Consider the following 21,580-nt stretch of genomic DNA (forward strand, 5'->3'; position numbering starts at 1 on the left):
TATTATCTTCAATGCATTAACCAAGAAACATTGCCAGTGTGTTACTTGAACATGACAAGGGGCATAGAAAAGGACAGTACAAAAATGTCTCAGAGCCATCATTACCATGCTTGGGCACTTTTTTTTTTTTTTTTTTAACAATTATTATATTTTCATTTCTGTGGCAGAGAAAGAAAAAGAAGGAAAAACAGATCTTCCATATTTTGTGTGTAGCTTGTATGTTACACATGGCCAGTAAGGTTGTATTTCCAACTCAGCGATATGTCTGAGCCCTTCGTGAAGATAAGTTCTCAGACTCTCTTTCTTAGACCCTCCCAAGGGCAATGGGCTTCCAGTTCCTTCATACACCCATTCCACTCTTCTCCATCACCTCCTAACCTCCCTCCTGCTGACTCTAATCTCAGTCTTTTCTCTGGTACATCAGTGTCAATTGAGGCTTTAGGCATGTCATTTTACCAAACTCAGGAAAGACCTAAACTTACCAGTTTTAGTGTAAGACCTGGGTTGAAATCTCCGCTTTCCCATGTCTTAAACTTTTAATCCATACAGTGGGTATAAGAGCACCTATTTCAGTAAGCGAAATAGTGTATGTAAAACATAGCATACATACAATTTCAAGAAGTGGGAGCTGTTTTTATTCGTTTTGATTCTATTTTAAAGGATACTTATTTAACGGTTTTTAAAAGGAAATCACCAACGGTTCATGAAGGAAATTAATTCAGTCCACGATGTCATTTCCTACATGCTTAATAGAAAATAGAATGACAAACATTTCTAGAGCAGAAGGGCTATATTGATAAGTTTGATAATGTCTCTCCCTGTCTTCAAAAAGTTCCTCATCCTTTCCCTACCACCCCCCTTTCACCTACTCTGTTTATCAGCAGTAACATCCAAAAGAAGCTGCCTATGCCTGAGAGCGGCTAGCAGGGTGTGTAGTATGCTTAGAAACTCTCCTGCTGACATTCACAAATGTAGAAGAAATATGATGACGATTTGAGGAAGCACCTTCTTGATAGAAAATGACTTTAATTTTTAAAATGAGCCCTGTTCTTATGCTTTTGAAATCACCAAGCCTTTTCGTGTACATTTCAAATGGAAAGGTACAAATTTGTGACCAAATCCTCTGATTTCATGACTTCATTTTTTACATTTCCTCATTATTATTATTACTAGTCATTCAATAGGATTTTTCCATTATAAAAAGGACCTTCTTTCTCTGAGCGCCTAGAAGTGCCAGGAGTATTCTTCAAGAACTGAACAGATGTCTTTATATCTTTATTAGTGTGCTTCCCAGCAACCTACCATTTGCTTTATTGTTAGCTGTTTAAATGTCGGCGAGTACGCGGGGATTGATATATGAGACTGATTCATCTCCAAAATCTAATTTTAACCTTTCAGAGTAGAGAAAAGAAAACTAACTGACCCACTTGAAGCTTTAAAAGAGAAATACTTGAGACCTTCTCCAGGATTCTTATTTCACCCGCAAGTAAGTATTTTGAATTTGAGACTTCAAGCTTGTAAACTAACTTGTTGATCCTGAAAAGCAGGTGCAATGAAATGAAAGAAATCTTGAGAACACTAGGATTTCCTATGACGCTGGTGTGGAAGAACACAGGAAATTCTAGCAGAATTAAAACCCAAGCTCTTTAAAGAAAAAGTAGTTAATATGTGTGAAAAAACAACATGGTTTTGCTGTTAAATTATTCTCTGTTAACGACTTACTGAGCCAAAGTGTATTTTAGAGTGAGCAGAATTCAGTTAAGAAATTAAATATTGAAGTTGCCTTTCATGTTAAAACATTTGTGATAGTAAGAAATGGATCATAGTGTGACTTGTCCCAAACTCATGACGGTCATTCATGTTCTTTCAGTGCTTAGATAAAAACAGGAAATGAGTCTACCTGACAAGTTGTTACCATAGAGGGTGAAGGAATTTATCTAGAGACCACTGGGCATTCCAGCAAAATTCTGTAATTGCACAAGAATTCACCACAATACACAGAGCTATTTGCTGGATGGAGTTGTGTCCATTTATCAAAATATGTACAGTTTCTCACTGCAAGGAAAATACAAAGCAGCGTTATCTAATTGGTTCATCTTTATGTCCCTACATATTTGGTCATTTTTTAAAAAGCTGACTTACGTATCAATAAAAATGCGGGGAATTGTATTGAAAGAAGAAATATGTAAGCATCTTGAGTCTGGTTTCTTAATGATATTTTATTTTTTGTTTACTTATTATTAAGGATATAAGCTTTGGTCTATAGATAGTAAGCAAAATTTTTATGAAAATGCGTGAAAACAGAGTTAACTGATTTGTTCTGTTTCAATATATTCAAACCAAAAATTACGCTCCTCTAATAAAATTGGTGGAATTCTATGCAAGCTGTCTTACAGAACGTTGTGAGCTAATTAAATTAAATCATGGGATATGACTCTTCCCTCCATCTTTCATGCCCCTGCCACCACCTCTTCTTTCTTCATTTTTTAAAGTACTTTCCTAAATTTTGAACATCAAAGTATGAGAGCTGAAATGCCATATTCTGGGTTAGCTGGAGAAATCTATCATTGCTCAAAAATTCTCTCTATTTTAAACTGCAAACATATATGATTTAGTATTAAAGGGGTTAGAAATATTCCAGTTAGTATTCATTTTGTGTAGGAAGACTAAGGAATGATATATTTATTAAATTATTTTATGGAAAAGAAGCAAGTTTTAAAATAGTAAATGTTTATCGGGTGCTTATTTTCCACATTTAGGTTGACCTAAATTGCACTTGCCAGCCTCATGAGCTAAAAAAACTGAACATAATGTGCGTTTTGTGTCAGATATTACACAAAAGTATGTCTCTCTTGATAACTTCCTAACTAAATGCTTATAAGGATATTATAGTTATCTACATTTAATCACAATAAATCAAGTGGTTTTCATATTCTAATTATCTTTAAAATCTAGTCATTAATCATTTCAAAATTAAATGCTGTGAGTACATGGTATAAGGGAGGGGGGAAAAAAGCCACTGGGATTCAGTGTCTTTGAGTGACTCAGTCTATTGGCTCTTAGTTTCCTTACCTGTCAGATGAGGGAGTTGGGTGTAAGGTCCCTATCCTCTCTGAAGTTCAGATTTCTAGCAAGCTAAGGTAAATTTACTGGTTCAGAAGATGGGCAGTTTTATCTATCAATATCTTTACATGTGCATGCAGCTGTTGTAAATATAGTATATACATGTATGGAGGTTCCTTAAAAAACTAAAAATAGAACTACCATACGACCCAGCAATCCCACTACTGGGCATATACCCTGAGAAAACCATAATTCAAAAAGAGTCATGTACCACAATGTTCACTGCAGCTCTATTTACAATAGCCAGGACATGGAAGCAACCTAAGTGTCCATCAACAGATGAATGGATAAAGAAGATGTGGCACATATGTACAATGGAATATTACTCAGCCATAAAAGGAAACGAAAGTGAGTTATTTGTAGTGAGGTGGATGGACCTAGAGACTATCATACAGAGTCAATAAGTCAGAAAGAGAAAAACAAATACCACATGCTAACACATGTACATATAGAATCAAAAAAAAATGGTTCTGAAGAACGTAGGGGCAGGACAGGAATAAAGACGCAGACATAGATATTAGACTTGAGGACAAAGGGAGGGGGAAGGGTAAGCTGGGACGAAGTGAGAGAGTGGCATGGACATATATACACTACCAAATGTAAAATAGATAGCTAGTGGGGAAGCAGCCACATAGCACAGGGAGATCAGCTCGGTGCTTTGTGACCACCTAGAGGGGTGGGATAGGAGGGTGGGAGGGAGACACAAGAGGGAGGAGATATGGGGATATATGTATATGTACAGCTGGCTCACTTTGTTATAAAGCAGAAACTAGCACACCATTTTAAAGCAATTATACTCCAATAAAGATGTTAAAAAATGAATTTAAAATATAGTATATACATGTTTTTAATCAAATAATATTAATATAAGAAAATCTGCTATGTTTTAAGATTCCCAAAGTTAACGAAGGACCACAAAATATGAGGCGCATGTACAGTGCTTGGAGTACAGCAATCACCCACTCAGACCATTGAAAATATGCCTGTGGGAGTCACAGCGGCAGAGAGTTTTCTTCCCACACCAGAATGTCGCGTCTTGGTATAAGGAACTGCCCACTGCTGCGTGTTGCTATAAGAACAGGACCTAACAGTGATATTCAGCTATTTAACACATCATATGTGATGAATACCGATCAATCAGAATGGACTCCTGCCATTCTGGAACCGGGTCCTGGAAGCCCTTGCTGCACCAACTGTTCATGCTTTAGTTGCTGGCCAGTGGGCTGTCTGAAGGGTCTTTTGGGAGGAGGCCAGGGCTGCAGGAGGACATTCAGGGTAGTTGGGGCAGAGGCTATTTACCAAAGACTACAGAAATATTTCATTATTTTGATAACCATGGTGGCTATTTTCCTGTGTTAGGGCTGTGTATCAGTGGGATACAGGTGGCATAAAAAGCGTAGCCTGAGAGAAGCTTGGGTCACTCAGTTTTCACCAACTGTTCAGACCAGCCTGTTCTTTCAGAAAATCTGCCTCAAATGTTCTGAAGTTTCAGCAGAACGTTTTCGTTCTTTCTAGTCCTCTATCAATTCTGTCCTAGCCTCAAGATCTACTTTCCTACAAACAAACAAATGAAAACAAAGAGAAACTGCCCAGGATTTGGGGCCAGAAATAACCGCTTTAGAACTGGCTTTCCTACTTATTCACAAAAATGCTTCGGTTTTGAGCAATGTAATTCATCTCTCCGAGCCTTCTCTATCAGTGTAATGGGAACACCCCTCCAGCCTTACCAGGGGAGCTGCAAGGATTAGTGATCACGTACATAATGTGTTTAGCATTGTGCTTGGCATATGGAAGGACCTAGATGAGGAAAAGCTCTTATTATTATTGGTTGCAGAAGTATTCCATTTTGAATATAAAAGGGTGTCAGCAAAATACCCTCCTGCCATCCCCTGAGCCCAGTCTCTTTGGTGGGGCTATACCAAGTATCTAGAAGTCCTTGGAAAGATGCTTACTGTGTTCTTCGTGCTGCCTTGTTGGGCAGCAATCAGGGTGGCACAGAGCAAGAAGCCAAAATGGAAGGACTTGCCTCTGCTCCCAGGGCTTGCCATGATTTTGTAGCTAGATAAGTGCTTGGTTAAGACCATTCGCTGCTTCATTTTTCATTTAAAGTATATTGGAGCAAATCACATGGTCCCTCTGGGCCTTCTGTAACTTCATCTTCAGAATGAGAATAATACCTACCCTATCTAATTCTCAGTGTTATTATAATAATAAAGAGGAGACCACATGTTCTTGATGCTTCAGGGAAAAGCTATATGTAGATAGATATGTAAATGCTTGGTAGTGGTATTCTCTGGGCAATTTTTTGTATGTCTTTGTATTCTGGCCTCCTCCTTCCCCAGTGCACAGTGCCTAATCAATGATTTTACAATTTTTTGTATGTCTTTGTATTCTGGCCTCCTCCTTCCCCAGTGCACAGTGCCTAATCAATGAAAGTCAAACACCTCAGTGGATATTTATTAAATGTTATTGAAAGATTATTAGTCCATCTTACTGCTTTTTGGAATAATGTATATTTTTCAAATCCTTGTCAAAAATACCCCAAACATATAGGAACACATACATCAAAATCAAAAGGTAAATGCTGGTTTTATCATTCTTAGGGTCTAAATTCTTCTCAGTTCAGTTCTTAAAGAAGTATGTTTGCTCTGTCGGGCCACTGGAGGACTATTTAGCTTTCTATTTTTCTCTTATAAATAAGTTAGTTTAATATAGGGGTGAAACAAACACTACAGAGGTTCTTCCTAAATATGTGGTTGAAAATTACTTGTGGAGTCTCAGATTATAATTTTGAAAAGAAGATGACAGCCACAGGAGGTGAGATGGAGGAAATGATATTACCATGTTGGTCTTTGGAATGTCCATTTCATTGGGTGCTTTGCATTTTGGGTACTTTGCATTCACTTCGATAGCTCATTTGAATGGCCGTAGATATCACTTGGCAATTATACTATTATAAAAGTGGCTATTATTCCTTTGTTTGATTTTCCTATACGTTAAATATTATTTTTGGTTATTTATATATTTCATTTTCAGATGTTTGGCTTTGTGTTGATCTGCAACAGAGACTCTATTTTACTTCCATTTCTGTCCTTTTTACATTCGTTTTTTGAATTTTCTTCCTTTAAAATGTCTACTTGCTACTGTATCCCAAGGAACTGGGAAAAAGACTAAGGTCTTTTCCCAAGTTATCATTTATATATGGGTGTGAAAATCACTTAAGTCTTTTGCCTTTCATCTTCTTTCGTGCTTTCAACAAGTGTTTCTTGTGTTAGATTTCTTCTGTGATAAACCTTTCATCATTAAAAACTGTGCGTCTTCCTTACTGAAGATACCATAATCTAAGAAAGCAAGATATATCCCCTTTAACCAACCAAAATGATATTTTTTGTGTGTGTTTTTGTTTTTGTTTTTGTTTTTTTGCTGTATGCGGGCCTCTCACTGTTGTGGCCTCTCCCGTTGCGGAGCACAGGCTCCGGACACACAGGCCCAGCGGCCATGGCTCACGGGCCCAGCCGCTCCGCGGCATGTGGGATCCTCCCAGACCGGGGCACGAACCCGCATCCCCTGCATCGGCAGGCGGACTCCCAACCACTGCGCCACCAGGGAAGCCACAAAATGATATTTTTAAAGATGTAACATTTGTGTTTTCTGATAGAGCTTCTAACTCACTGAAGTTTTCTCCATTGATTCTTGTCATAAATTGTCATAAATAACTTGACATTTGTAGTTCTTTTCATTAATATCCTTCGGTGTTTGGCCTACTGATGGTCTCAGTCCCATCCTAGTAGAAGTCAAGCAGTTTTTTTCCAAGGACATTACTTTTTTGTTACTCAGTGATTCACATTTGAGTAAATATCTTATTTTCTTTGTTACTAACATTGTAAAAATGCAAGAGACTATATCTTTTTTGCAGGAAATTGCTTAATTTTTCGTTATTAAAGTAAAATTTAGGAATCTTGTTTTGCAATGAGTACAAACAGGTAAAAAGGAAGTATCTACTTTGCTATTTAAGATTTGATAGTAAGTAGTATTTAGCTTTCTTGGAAATAAGCACATTCTGGTTTATAACCATGATTCTAAAATTTAATTTAGGTAAATAGAGGAAACTCAGCAGTGTTATAAAATTATTAATTTTCATTTCCAAAGCTTTTACTCAAGATATTGTTACATGATAAGCAAAAATTACTTAGTATAAATGTTAATTTCTCAAAGGATAGATTGCAATAAAGATACTGATACAGAAGTAATTTTTTGTTTTTTGTTTCAATTTTGCTCCCAGTTCCAACTGCCTGATCAGAGAACTTGGGTAAGTTTCCTACTTATATTTTTGACTAAAATAACGTAGAATTAAAAGGAAAACAACTTACAAGTTGCCATACAGACAAAGAATTCTGAGCCCTTTCCATAAAATGATATGGCTTTAGCAGATAGATTTCCAGCTTTGTCAAGCTGCAGAATACTTTCAGTTATAATTGGGCATTTAGTGTGCTATAAATTGTTTACAGAAAGAAGTTTATTCTCTAAATCTGACCCATTCCATGTAATTATACCTTGATGTAGAACTCTTTCTGGGCACTTTGGAGCATGTTGTTAAAAGGGACTTCAAGATGGGTCACTAAGTGGAAACAACCATTATTTGGGGGAGCCTGACCAGCATGTTAAAGATGCTTATGATAAAGCCTTCAAAAGGATAAAACCTGAACTTATGTGTAGACACAAGATGACATTGGAATTCACATTCATATAACCTGGGGCAGAACTTGGTTCTGGCTATGTGGAGTCCTAAGACTAAATGTTTAAAAATCTTTATCTAACTAGTGAATGTATCCTTTAGCATTGGGTCCATTTCCTCAACTTTCTTTTTTTTTTAAAGTTTAAAAAAATTTTATTGGAGTATAGTTGAATTACAATGTTGTGTTAGTTTCAAGTGTACAGCAAAGTGAATCAGTTATACATATACATATATCCATGCTTTTTAAAGATGATTTTTCCATATAGGCCATTACAGAATATTGAGTAGAGTTCCCTGTGCTATACAGTAGGTTCTTATTAGTTACCTATTTTATATATAGTAGTGTGTATATGTCAATCCCAATCTCCCAATTTATCCCTCCCCCTCAACCTTCAATTAACGTTTCCAGATACAGTCAGTTGACATCAGTAGGGGAAAACTTTATTTTTTATTCAAGATACAAAGAATACTATTTATTTACTTTTCACTACCAAATAAACCTTGAGTCAATGGAAATATATGTAAATAACATATATTACAAAATCTCCTCTAAGTGTATGTGCTTTTACTCCTTCATTCTCCTCTTCACTCAAAATTATCCTGATTCTGAAGTATGGGCAGAATCTTGGAATGTAGTTAAATTTTCCTTTAGTCACCATATAATTATATATAAATTATTTTAAGTTAGAGCACTTTGGCAGTCACCTATTTCCTCTATCTGATGTTAGTTTTCCTTTTAGAACAGAAGTTCTTCTATTTTATTTCTTCTGTGGAACATGTGATGAATTGTGATTTTTCTCATCCTATCAACTTTTAAGGATTAAGTTCATTTATTTCCAAAGTAGAAGAGTAGAGAGACAGAAACTTCCTTATTAGGCAAAGCTGTGCTGTAGACAGCGTTGTTCTTTCATTATCCTGGCTTATATTTCCAGTGTTTCTTGTCTGCCTCTCCTGGCAAAGGCCTGTCCAGAATATCGTACGTCATCGTCCTCATTATTTCTAACGTAGAGTATTACTTGCTAGTAGCTTTGCTGTTAGGCGCTTCAAGCATAAGGTGCTGTCTCCTACACAAATGGCCAGTGCTTCTACCAACTTACAAAGCCAGTTCAGATTTTAAGTTAGACACCCTTCCCTGATAGTACAATGGTATAGCAACGGCCATTGCAATGCTTTGGAAACACTCCCACTCTTTGACTCATAGGTTTTTCAAAGCAATAATTTATATTTGTACTATAAAATATAGATATTAGTGGAAAGTAGTAAAATATTAAAGTTTATAATTTTGAGTGGTTAAAAAACCCTATAATTTTATAATCATGACTGCAGAATGTGATATGTGGGATGAGACAACCATAAAATATGAATATGTATTTCTCCCCCAAATGGCCATGATTTTAAGATTTCTCTAGATTATCAAGTGAATAAATATAGAAAACTACCAAATCTACAAACTTTCCCATCATAAGTTATTTATGAAAAGTTAGTTATTTTATGATAAAGCCATGTGTAATCTAATTTGTGAAACGTTAGGTCACATAATTCATGGTGCCATTGGACATATCATTTTGTATAATCAGATTGTCACTTTAATAGTTTTAATGAGAAACTTCTTTATGTCATCAATTATTGGCTGCCAGATAAAAAATGTTAAGCTAAGTGCTTCAGACCCAGTTGATGATATCTTGCCTGCTGAAATGTTTTTACAAATACTAACTTTATTTGACGAGAGAGATAGCTACATTTTTTGGTAGGAGCTAGGGAATTGTGTCTAAATATTAGTTTGCGTCAGTATAAAGTTAATAGCCCCTTGGGGACTGGAAGGGGGTGAAATGACTTCCTTTTCCAGACATCTGGCTGCAGATACCATCAACAACTACAATATATGTAAATAAAAATTACTGTTCCATAGGAAAAAAGCTGTCATTTACTGATCGGAGATTAGCCTACGACATTAATAGGACAGAGGGCAATACATTTTTAAAATATATGATGTGATTTTTCCTCCTTTTTTCCCCCATTCTCAGCAAATGTCCTCTTCATTGTAGTACACATTGTTCCCCCTTCATTGGTTTCTTCATAGTTGAAAAGTATATCTAGCTAGATTCTGTTTCATTTATCCCAATTCATCTTGGTTTTTAAAATACCAAGTCAGACTTTAAAATGAATGTCAAAACTTACCACTTCTACAAAATGCATGTTATTCCAAGAGGAGTATCGCATGAGTCAGCCCAGATAGCTAGAGAAAGTTGAGGTTTGGACCCATACATTAGATAAAACTCATCTTAATCCAACACCTTAATCCAAGATATGGACCAGGGCTGATTGTTGGTCACAGAATGGCTAAACTACCCCAACTAGCAGATGTCTAAGTCACTTTTTTTAAAAATTAATTTTTATTGGAGTCTAGTTGATTTATAATGCTGTATTAGTTTCAGGTGTACAGCAAAGTGGATCAGTTATACATATACATATGTCCACTCTTTTTCAGATTCTTTTCCCATATAGGTCATTACAGAGTATTGAGTAGAGTTCCCTGTGCAATACAGTAGGTTCTTGTTAATCTATTTTATACATAGTAGTGTCTATATGTCAATCTAAGTCACTTCTATCTGTCCTAATGGAGAAACTTACTCTTTTCAGCTGATGTCAAGTGCTGTGAGAGCAAATCTTTGGAAGATGAGAGGAAGGATTCAGTGATGGCTTTTATGTTGTTTCGGTGGTTGCTAGCCGGAAAGAAAGTGGAGAGGGGGTGTGTGTCTGCATATGTGGTGTTAATAGCTACCCTCAGCTCACTTCCCATCTTTCTTCTCTCCCTCTTCCCCACTCTGACTTAATCCTCTTTTCATTTGACACCCCAAGCCAAAGGTGTGGGGTGGCTTATAAGAGAGGCGCTTGGGTAACCCCTATTCTTTTTCTTATTATCTTTAAGAATGTTGTTACTTAGTCATCAAGTCCATACTATATTTCGTTATTTCTTAATGCTTTTCCCAAATTGAAACAGTTTGAGGTGAAGTAATCACAGTGATCTTCCTTTAAAAGGAGCTATTAGCAGCTACTAAAGCAAGACACATTTCTCAACAGCCAATTGCTCTTAAATAACTTGAAGGACTTGTAGTTCATATGTGCTGGAGATGAAAGCCGAGAATAATGATAGTCATGAGTAAGCTATTTTCCATATAAAAGGAAAGTGTTTCTACAAGATGTATTGCCCCAGGAATCTGAGTGTGTCGGCAGGGCGGACACTCAAATGATTTAAAACCACTAGATAATGAAACTTTACTCAAATATTAAATGTACATAAATAAAACATTTATAATCATCACCCATGCACTTATTACTTTTCCCAACAAATATATGCGGCCATGCCCCTTACCCCTGCTTGTTAGTGCTAATCAGCTTGAAGGCCAGAGGTCATTTTTCACTCAGACAATTTATTCCATGGAGGGTGGAATATCAGAATGATTTTCTGCAAGCAACAATTAGAAGGAATAAATGCAAATAAAATAGTATCATAAAATATTTCTGGATTGATTTTTAATAAATAAAATCCAAAGTAATATGAAAATGCTAATGCTCTGGTTAGAGGGGGATAATGACCATATTCAGCAGGGACAGAGTTTCCTTCAACCTCTATGAGCAGCAGCATCATTTTATATCTCTGCCCTGTGATCAGTATGTGTCAAAATCCTTCATAGTGACAAATGTGCTGTCTGCTTGCATCTGTGGAGAATGTTTTAGCAGCTGAGTGATTATGAATCAAACCCCTGAGCTTATAGCCCCTTCCGCCTCCCAGTGCGTTCACATTTGTCGTCTGACAAGTAAATGTATCTTGACTTTCCTCTGAGATTTTTTTGCACCGTGTTTGATGAAAGACATTTGGCAAATTGGCAGTGGTACCCTGTACATTGCAATTTGTAGCTAGCATTAGGAGTCTGGGCATGAAATGAGAGGGCAGGCTCCAGGATAAAGGGAAAAGAAAGAAAGCTAACTACAACATGAATAGTCATTTGAAGAATCAAGCATACAATATTCCCTTTGTAAGAAGAGAATCATGTTTAGGCCATTCGGTTAAGATTTTGCTCCAGTTTAAGAAGTCAGTGGTATTCTGTCCGGCTGTGTGTCCGCGGAGTATAAATTTTGTTAATTTTCTTTTTGAGTATGAAGTGTTGCCTTTTATTTTTAACCTGGACTCATAATAAATTGGAACTCCAGCTCTGTCTTACCATCTTATCAGCAAAAGAATCTTTTTCTTGGGTTGATCGGTTGCTTGAATGTATAGTTGTTAACGTTTTTAATCCTTGCATGGGGTCTTCTGGTCTACCGCCCCAGCCTTTTGAGAAACAGAGTGCAAACACCTTTTAAACAGCTTTGTGAGTCCTCCAGTGGCATAGTGCCCTGAGAGCCAAATAAACAATGGGTGAGTTGATTTTACAAGATGGCCTGAGAGTTTGCTTTTTCTTCTTAAAAATTCAATAGTAAGCAGCTTCCAAATAAAACGTGAGCATGGGGGAAACAACATTTTGGGAGGGTTGAAGGAAAGGTGAGAGAGTCTGTCTAACTATAGACAGTAAGGATCAAGCTTCCTTTGAAAGTAAATGCCATCCTCTGTTTATGACTGTCAAATATGTGTGCAGGTAGACAAAAAGTTGAAGATTATAAGCAAAATAAATTAGGTTATTTGAGGGGAAGAACCAGGCAGGATAGTTTTTCTTCAAGAATACTGCTCTAAGAGTTTGGTCATACTTACAATGCCCGTGCCAGGTTATGTGAAGTTATGATAATATATCATGAACTGTCATTTCAACTTAATCTTTGTCCAGGACAAATGAATATTTCACCAAAATTCTTTGTACATAATCACACTTAAAAATCTAGTATATCCAGATATTAATTTAACGTAAAGCACTGTTTACACATTTAATTTTTTCTTTCTGCATTGCATACATTTGGCTAAAGCTATAACTTTGGAACACCTGATGTTTTTCATGCTGTGAGTTCTTTTCATGGGACTCCCTACTTCCTATGGTTTTTATTACCTAGACAAGGCATACAGGATCTCTTGCTATAATTTCCAGTTTACTATTTTTTTTACTGTTTATTCGGAAATCTCACAGACTGAGAAGATGGTGGACTTGTGTCCCAAAGAACCATCTTGCCAGAGTTAGATTCAAGCTTCTTTTATACTAAAAATGGAAGGAGTAAAGTCAAACATTTCCTGGTTCCAGTCAGCCTCTGGAGGGGATGTATTAATTTCTTCCTTCTTGCAGTCATTCACAGGTGGGCCTGGTGATTGTTGGTAGCATGATACTAATGCTGTCTCTTAATTTAATAAAAAATCTAACGGTTTTATTCTCTCTCATGTATTTCATTGCTCAATTTTATATCAAATTATTACAAAATGGTCTAACTAAGGGCTTATGGAAAAGTTCACTTGGCATTTTGTAAGCTTGATTCTACCTTTGTTATCTTTAAGATCAATGAATTCTCTCATTTGTTTAATATTGGGACACTACAATCTCTTTCTACAGCCCCTTGCATTCAGCAGATTTGATGCTTCCCTCTTATTAATCTGTTCTTGGTTTGCTAGAGATAATTAGAGAAGGAAGGATGTCTGCCCCATCCTTCATGGTCTTGTGCTTTTGCCTTTCAGATGTCAGCTATTGAAAACATGGCGGAGAAGCTGGAGAGCTTCAGTGCCCTGAAACCTGAGGCCAGTGAACTTCTACAGTCGGTTCCCTCCATGTTCAACTTCAGAGCTCCTCCCAACGCCCTGCCAGAGAACCTCCTGCGGAAAGGAAAGGAACGCTATACCTGCAGGTAACTGCAAAGTTAATCATGGCCTGCTTTCCAAAAATCTCCCCTCTGATTTCAAAAGGCCCTGCTGTTTGTTTTGGAAATTATTCTTGATTGGATGATTAATAGCAACCATGATAGATCTGAAGCACTTCAAAGTACTCTTTATTTAGTGGGATATAAAAATAGTGGTTTAAAAAAATTATTATTAAATGAAAATTTTAACACAGGCCATTTGGTTGTGATAAATGAGGTTGGAAATGGTCCAAATGCTATCTACTTGTTTCACTTTGATATTTATGAATTTCTTTCACAGTTAATTATTTTCATCCAAAGGTATAATACTACTGTCCTCAAGCGTATATTTATTAATTGTCATGGCATTGAAGAATAAGGCTATTAATGAAGGACAAATAAGGTCGATAAGTGAAGAAAACTAGTTAATAAGTTTCTTGTTACTCATCAGTAGTACAGTAAAGCTCTTTTTTGGTTTCTGTTTTCTTTTTTAATAAATCATACTTACAATTTCTGAATTGTCTTCAGAAATTTGTGGCATCTGACTCAGGCATATCAATTTATCTGCTGTTTGGAAAATGTGTCACTTTCTTTCCAGAAAAGCTTTTATAGGAACCTACCTTGATGGATGAGGTCTTAGAATCTTGTCTGATCTGATACCACTCAATGTACAGAGAGTTGTCACTGTGCCTAACATGTAAAATGAGTTGAAACATATGAAACCTGTTTACATCAACCCAGAATCACAGGCTCTTGTCATTTTTTTAATCCCCTTGTCTGGTTCAGTTTTGTGAATGTAAAGATACAGAGTTAATAAAAGAGGAGCATGGGGGTCATCAAAACTCAAATCTGTTTTCATAAACTGCTTGCTTATGCATGAGCAAATTCAACCGGATCTCATAACGCAGTCTTTATTTGTAGAGTTATTTATATCTGTAGAATGGCTTTGTTGCAAATTTTAAATACCAAAGACATGCGAGTTCCATGCAAGATTAATTAATTCAGGAATAAGCATCTGGCTTCTATGCAGCTTGAGTGGAATACAGTCAATTGTGCTGACTTTCTCTTATAAACATCTTTTCATAATAGATACTGTGGCAAGATTTTTCCAAGATCTGCGAACCTGACACGGCACTTGAGAACCCACACAGGAGAGCAGCCTTACAGGTTTGACAATGATTTTTACTAAATGTCTTGATAAATATTGTAATAAAGTAGGCTCATTGCCACAATTTTAAAAGAGGCTATTTTTGTGAATGTCTGTCTGTTCAATTTTGAGTCAAAGAAGAATTAACTAATGGCTGGGGTTAAAATTTAGAAAAGTCCTAATTTCTCGAATCGTCTTCTTATATCTCAGTTTAAAAGTTCTAGCAGTGTCTAGTATAGAATAAGCGTTTAAGAACTGTTATACATTTTTAAAATTAAGTGCTCTCTCTCCTCAGTGATTCATGCCATTTTAATTGACAATAATCATAATCTTGCAGCCTCCCTCTTCCAAGCCTTAAATCTCTGCTAGGAATTAACAACCCGGATATATCTTTGTTTTCCCAGTACAGCTAAGTCAATGTCTACAGGTCCCATTAGGAGGTTTAAAGAATAAATTTTAAACCTGGAGAGGAGCAAGAAAAGGGAGCTAGGGGTAGAACAGATAAAATAGAATATATTATAGGAAGGGAGCAATTCTGTCTACAGTTTCTCAAGTGCTTCTTAGCTTATTCTCTTAAGTGTCAAAATTAGCCATATGACACATGGCACCTGTGTTTAATTTTAATATTATTGTTTACTAACAAACGAAACTAGCCACCATTCTCCATTCCAGTTTTAAAATATCACCTACATTGTTGAATGTGTATGCCTTGCACACAGTATTAGGTACTCATGAATATTTCTTCAAAGAATGAATGTTATTTATCTTAATATCATAATTTTATTCTGCTTTGAAATTCTTATGCATTGCATATGTGTAAAATTATTTTTGTCTGAATGCTTTTGTCATTAAAATAAATGAATTATCAGCTTTCAAAGACTTTTTTACATACGAGGATAAGAAAATGGGCAGACCAATGTTCATTTGAAGATTGTTCAAATTTTAGGAGAAATTTTAGGAGAAAACTGGAGGGACTTAAACTCAGAAAATAATAAAGTATTTTCTTAAATTCGTTGCTTTCCTACATGTTTTGTAAATCAGTAATCATAAGTGATATTTATAAATGACTTTATATGTGATAGAATGTACTTGATATAGTAGGTCTCAGAGAGATATAAAAATGGGAAGTGTTAGATGATTTCCCTTTTTTGAGAAAATGTCACATCCAAGGAATTCTGCTTAAGTGGAGGAAAGATTTCCACACTTACATTTTGTTATGGCCAAGGGTCTGGTATGCGATTATGATACCATGCTCATTTTACTCTTTTTTTGTACCTGAATTCAGTGGTTTCATTCTACCCTGTAAACGGTGCTATTATTGTACGTATATTTTTAAAAACGCAAACCAGAATTTTTCACAGCTGAAGACCTTAAACAGTTATTTGTCCAGCTCTTCTGTTTTACAAGTAAAAAAATTTAGATCCAGAGATGCTAATTGCCTTCTGTAAGGTCTGGTATTAATAGACCCAAAACTAAAACCCAGTTCTGGAACTCTCAAGTCAGCGTTTTTAATCTCATACCATGATCTGAAAGGCTCCCTTGACCCCTGTGTTTACATCCAGTAACCAGGAAGGCTTAATCGTGTATGCTCACGCGTGTGTTATGTATTCCTCTTTAGAATTTCTGAAACTTAGGCTCTGAATTGAGCTGTTTCTTGACCACCAACTAATTTACTGGAATAGAATGGAATGATTATTATCTAGGAGCACTCAGACATTTGGCCAAGATATTAGCAGAGGAAAGATACAAAGTAACAGATGGTTTTTGGTTAAAACTTCCTTATTGACTGATTCTATTAGAGTGGATGATATTTATTGGATTTACAGCTTCTGTGCCTATAAGCAGACAGTTGGAAGCGTGTCAAAGTCAAAATCTCTCTTCCTCATGATTTGTGCAGAAAATATTTGGAGTGAAAATTTTTCTGAAAAGTTTGATAGGAGTTTAAGTTTTCTCTCTCAGTGTTTCCTAGATTATTCTGCTTAGGACAGCACACCTGTGCTAACTGTACCATGGTTCTCATTGCAGTGGGCCTTGGAAGTTCAAAGAAAGCCAAGAGTCCATATATATATTTTTTCAAAAACAGAGGCTTAAATATTACAACTACCATCAATGTGGGATTTTACCCATTTTAAAATTAATATTATTAATTTAAATTTGAGGAACCTCATGATGCCAGAATGGTTTTTTAGGAGGGAAATTAAATCAGCCCTTGAGTAGGTTTACTGATACTACGACAATGTAACTAGTTTAACAGATTTATTTCCCCACCGAACTAACTGGATATCTGGCATCATGTAGAGACAGCCATAAAGCCCAAACACTTTGAATGGAGTGGGGCAGTTTCTGATGTAGAGTCCCTCGAACTGCTGAGTCTGCATTCAGAAGTGGGAGAAGGGCCCTTCACACACGGAAGAATGAGTTTCGGATTTTTTGGATGCTAAGTTAGAAATTTTCACTTGAAAGTTATCTAGAGAAAGTTGATTTTTCCTTTTACGCAACACACGTACCAAAAAATCATATAAACAGACAATGCACCCTTTAAAATGCCAGAGGAGAAAATCTTGTCATTTATCACTTTTCTTCCTCACCATAAGAGCTGGTGGGAAGGGGAGAGGGTGGGAGGTTACATTTTTATTTTGTGACTGAAGGAGAACTTCAGTAATTTATGATTTTTTATCTTAAATATCATGGAAGGCAGAAACAATTAGCCAGGCAATAATATGTACTTTCCTGAAAAAACTGACCTGGTTCAGAACTGCCACAGACTCTAGGAAAAATAAAAGTGGAAAACTGGGGGGAATCCAGAGAGAGGGGGTTAGCAAAGACCTTGTGTTTTTATCCAAAAAGAAGAATTTAGTGGTACTCTTTCTTTTGTGACGGTTTAAACGTTAACACAATAAAGGCTTTGGGGGCCCCTAATAACTATAGATTATGAAAATCAGTATCTTTGGTATCAGACTAAACTTACATTGCCCCAGTTTTAAGAGTTTGGAATCTTTATTGTTATTTTGGAGAAGATAACAGAATTTCTCCTTCAGGATTAGCAATTGAGAAAATGAATTTACTAAGAAATTATTTAATCAGGCTCAGAAGTTTCGAATTAAAAAATGATCTTTTTACTTTATTTGAACAATATGTGAGTCTGTTTCATGTTTGTTTATAGAAGATTTAATTGTATTGTCCTAAGCAGAAGGTAAAACAAAACTACTATTTCTTAATATTTTTAATTTTGTGAGCTTTACTTGAAGTATTAGAACTGATTACCTTCATAAACTTGTGATTTTATTATGGTGTTTTATGAAGTATTTTATTATGGTTTTTTATGAAGTCATGAAAATCTTTAATGCAATCAAAGTCTATTTATTGGAATTGAAATCTTGGCTGTGTGGATAGTAATCTTCTCTACAGTGATAATTTTGGAGATCTGGTTTGCTTGTCTTGAGAACTCTCTTTTGATTTGCTTGCGAATATTTGTTCTGTGTTTGTTTTTCAGATGCAAGTACTGTGACAGGTCATTCAGCATATCTTCTAACCTGCAGCGGCATGTTCGCAACATCCACAATAAAGAGAAGCCCTTTAAGTGTCACTTATGTGATAGGTGTTTTGGTCAACAAACCAACTTAGACAGACACCTAAAGAAGCACGAGAATGGGAACATGTCTGGTAGGTCATCAATTGTGTTTTGAGGAGGAGATGGTAGCTTATTTTTCTTATTTTAAAAGACAGCTGTGATCATTCTCCCGTTCCGCTTTGACACGAGAATCAGATCCTGTTGTGCAAATTTGCAGCACGTTTCCCTTGAGATTTTTGAATGAAGTGAATGATGTGATCGTTGAATAATATACAACTCAGAGCTTTATGTGGATGATTTTATTTTCTCCTGGATTCATCTCAGTGGGCAGTCTCAAGCGAAGAGAACCATGACCCGAACTCACCGGAGACTCATGAACCAAGATTTCCTAAATTGCAGAGAACGATCTTTCCATCTATTGGCACAGAACGTGGCCCCCAGCCTGGCAGGATGACCACAGTGGAGCCCCAGGATGCCACGCTCTTGAGTATTAACCTAGAAACCATGGCTGCTTTTGCAGAAGGCCTGCAGTTCAGAGGACCTCTCCAGGGGACCTTGTTTAGAGATGAGTGATTGACGACTGTCAACATGATCAGAGTAACCCGTAGCGAATGATAGTGGTGTGTGGTTTTGGTCACAAATTCCAATGTAGAATTAAGTTAAAAGTGGCAAAAAACTAGGCTTCCCTTAACCCAGACGTACCAGCGCATAGTTAGCAGAAGACATGGTAGGTTTTCTTGCCTTTGGCTTCTAATGCTTAGATGATAAACGATTAACGAATGCTTAGCAGCTGGCATGTGTGTGTGAAACCAACTTATGTAGCCATAATTTGTTTCTAGAGAATTAAGGAAATGACTTAGAAGTGAGGAGAGGGGTTGTGCATGCAGCTCCTGAAAAGGATTTTAAGAACAGAGAAAAGTTGGGTTTATACAAAGTAGTAATCTTTACTGAAGGAAATTATTTTATTATTAATCCGTCCTCTATTGTACGGGAACATTGCTTATGATTTTGAATGAACTATATACTCTTCGTTTCCCTTAAAGCCAAAAATCTAATGATCATGGTTTTAAAATATTGGACTTTAGAGGCAGAAGGCTAATCCAATACACAAAAGTGGCTACACTTTCTTACAATATACCACTATAATTTTTCTAGTCAAAACTATTTCAGAAAATAAATAAGTTAAAGATATAATGTGTCAAACTTGAATACTTGTTTTTTGGTCCAGGTTATAACTTTGTTAAGCTGAGGGGTGTTCTAACCTCTTATTTTTGTCATCTAGACTATTGTGATGAACTATTAAACTGTAGATGTTTTGTGGGCATGCTAAACAGCACGAAGCAAATGTTACTATAAAGTTTGACCACATGTTATACAGTGTTTATAATTTGTAAATTTATGGAAACTTTAGAATAATCTGTGATACAGGTATTTTGACTCTAATTTTATAGGTAAGGAAGCTGACAATCATTCTGTAATCCACAGACTCAATATTGTCCTCTTAATACTATACCACAACTGTCTCTCGACTGGTGTGTTCTGAGTCTACCCACGGCTTAATCCACCAAATCAAAATGCAGCATTTCCAGCATGTGTTCAGTCTTTATTTGATAACATACTTTAGCACAGGGGCAATAAATACATATTGACTGCAACCAGGTATACAGTTTCTTCTGCAGAATGTATGTAAGACCTCTCTATAATTTGCCTCACCCCATATTCTCATTCTACAAATTAAAATGTTCCCATGTCACAGTGGGAAAAGGAGGAAGCTAGTGGGAGAAACGGCATCTTTGGGTGACTGTATCTCACTATTTCAATGGTTCAAAATAGTCCCCATTCCTCGCTGGCATGGGTACTGTGGTAAAATTGGGAAGACCTTGACCTCCTAAAGTTATCATTATTAATATTCGAAAAAGCCTGTTTTAGGAAACAACACTGATCAAATGAAGAAGGTATGAGATTCAAAATAAGTTGCCCTATAAATAATAGTCTTTTTCACAAAAGGCTCTCTCTCCCCTCAGGTACGGCCACATCGTCGCCTCATTCTGAACTGGAAAGTACAGGTGCGATTCTCGATGACAAGGAAGATGCTTACTTCACAGAAATTCGAAATTTCATCGGGAATAGCAACCATAGCAGCCAGTCTCCCAGGAACACAGAAGAGAGGTAAAGCTTGTTTTTTCCTCTTTAAAGTCGATGATTTCGCAAATGAACGTTTTCAAATACATTTGCAGTGCTCACTCTTGTGACACGACTTTACTCCTGCCACCAATGGCTGGTATTTATTTAGTGCAGATTAAATACCAAATGGTCTTCTAAGCACTTTATATTATTAGTTAACTTAATTACCCTAATAACCCTATGAGATAGCGACTACTGTTATATAATTTTATCAGTGCAGGAATGGAGACATCAAAGGTTAAATAATTTGCCCAAGGTCACCTAAGTAATAAATGGGATTCAACTGGGCTCTGTGGTTCCAGAGCGCAGGCTTTTACCACCGTTCTGTTCTGCCTCTCTTGATAGCTAATTAGAATATTTTATCAAAACTTTCCAACTAGAAGGGAAAGCCACCACAGGGGTTCAGTCGAATCACTGGCTAACAGCGGTTACTATTATAGATCATATGATATATCATGTATACAGAGAGTATATGACTATATATATTATATGACTATATATATATATGTATGTATATGTATCTGTATATATTTATACATACTGTAGATATTTACATATAAAATACTTATTGAATGTCATCCAAATATCTTTTTAGAAACCGTTTGTGACTTCTGAATAAGATTCTATCCCTTCCTTATATGCTCGCAGGTGCATCCTCATTTAATTCTGGCATGTTTGTTTCAGTGGGTATAATCACCCTTGTTTTTAAGGTGCACTGGCTCCCTCTTGTCATTATCAACATCAAGCACATATGGCTTAATTCATATAGAAAAACTTTTAATGATGCTGATAATGAATACTTATCTAGTATTTTACATTTTATGTGATGTAAATGAAACATTATTTTACCCAAACTACTGGGTTTAATTTTTCTTACCTATAAGTTACAATTAAATATCTGATATTGAGAACTATGTTGTTCTGAATATAACTATCCAATGGCCTATTAAATTAGGATGCTGCAATGTACATTTTAATGTAACAGGAAATTAATGAAAGTTCCATGACTTTT

General features: G+C 36.1%; 1 protein-coding gene across 1 annotated transcript in view; it reads left to right on the top strand.

Annotated features, from left to right (window-relative positions):
* The window catches only part of MECOM (MDS1 and EVI1 complex locus), a 61,238-nt gene that overhangs the window by 29,612 nt on the left and 10,046 nt on the right, over positions 1-21,580 (top strand). The window contains exons 7-12 of the mRNA XM_089910920.1: positions 1,399-1,486; positions 7,406-7,432; positions 13,509-13,675; positions 14,756-14,833; positions 18,307-18,476; positions 20,409-20,553. Of these exons, the coding sequence (XP_089767046.1) occupies positions 1,399-1,486; positions 7,406-7,432; positions 13,509-13,675; positions 14,756-14,833; positions 18,307-18,476; positions 20,409-20,553 (675 nt within the window). The remainder of the gene's footprint in view (positions 1-1,398; positions 1,487-7,405; positions 7,433-13,508; positions 13,676-14,755; positions 14,834-18,306; positions 18,477-20,408; positions 20,554-21,580) is intronic.

The sequence above is a fragment of the Delphinapterus leucas genome, chromosome 4 (assembly GCF_059928025.1).
Source record: "Delphinapterus leucas isolate spDelLeu-1000000601 "Yukka" chromosome 4, BTC_Dleu_Yukka2, whole genome shotgun sequence".
Classification (NCBI taxonomy): domain Eukaryota; kingdom Metazoa; phylum Chordata; class Mammalia; order Artiodactyla; family Monodontidae; genus Delphinapterus; species Delphinapterus leucas.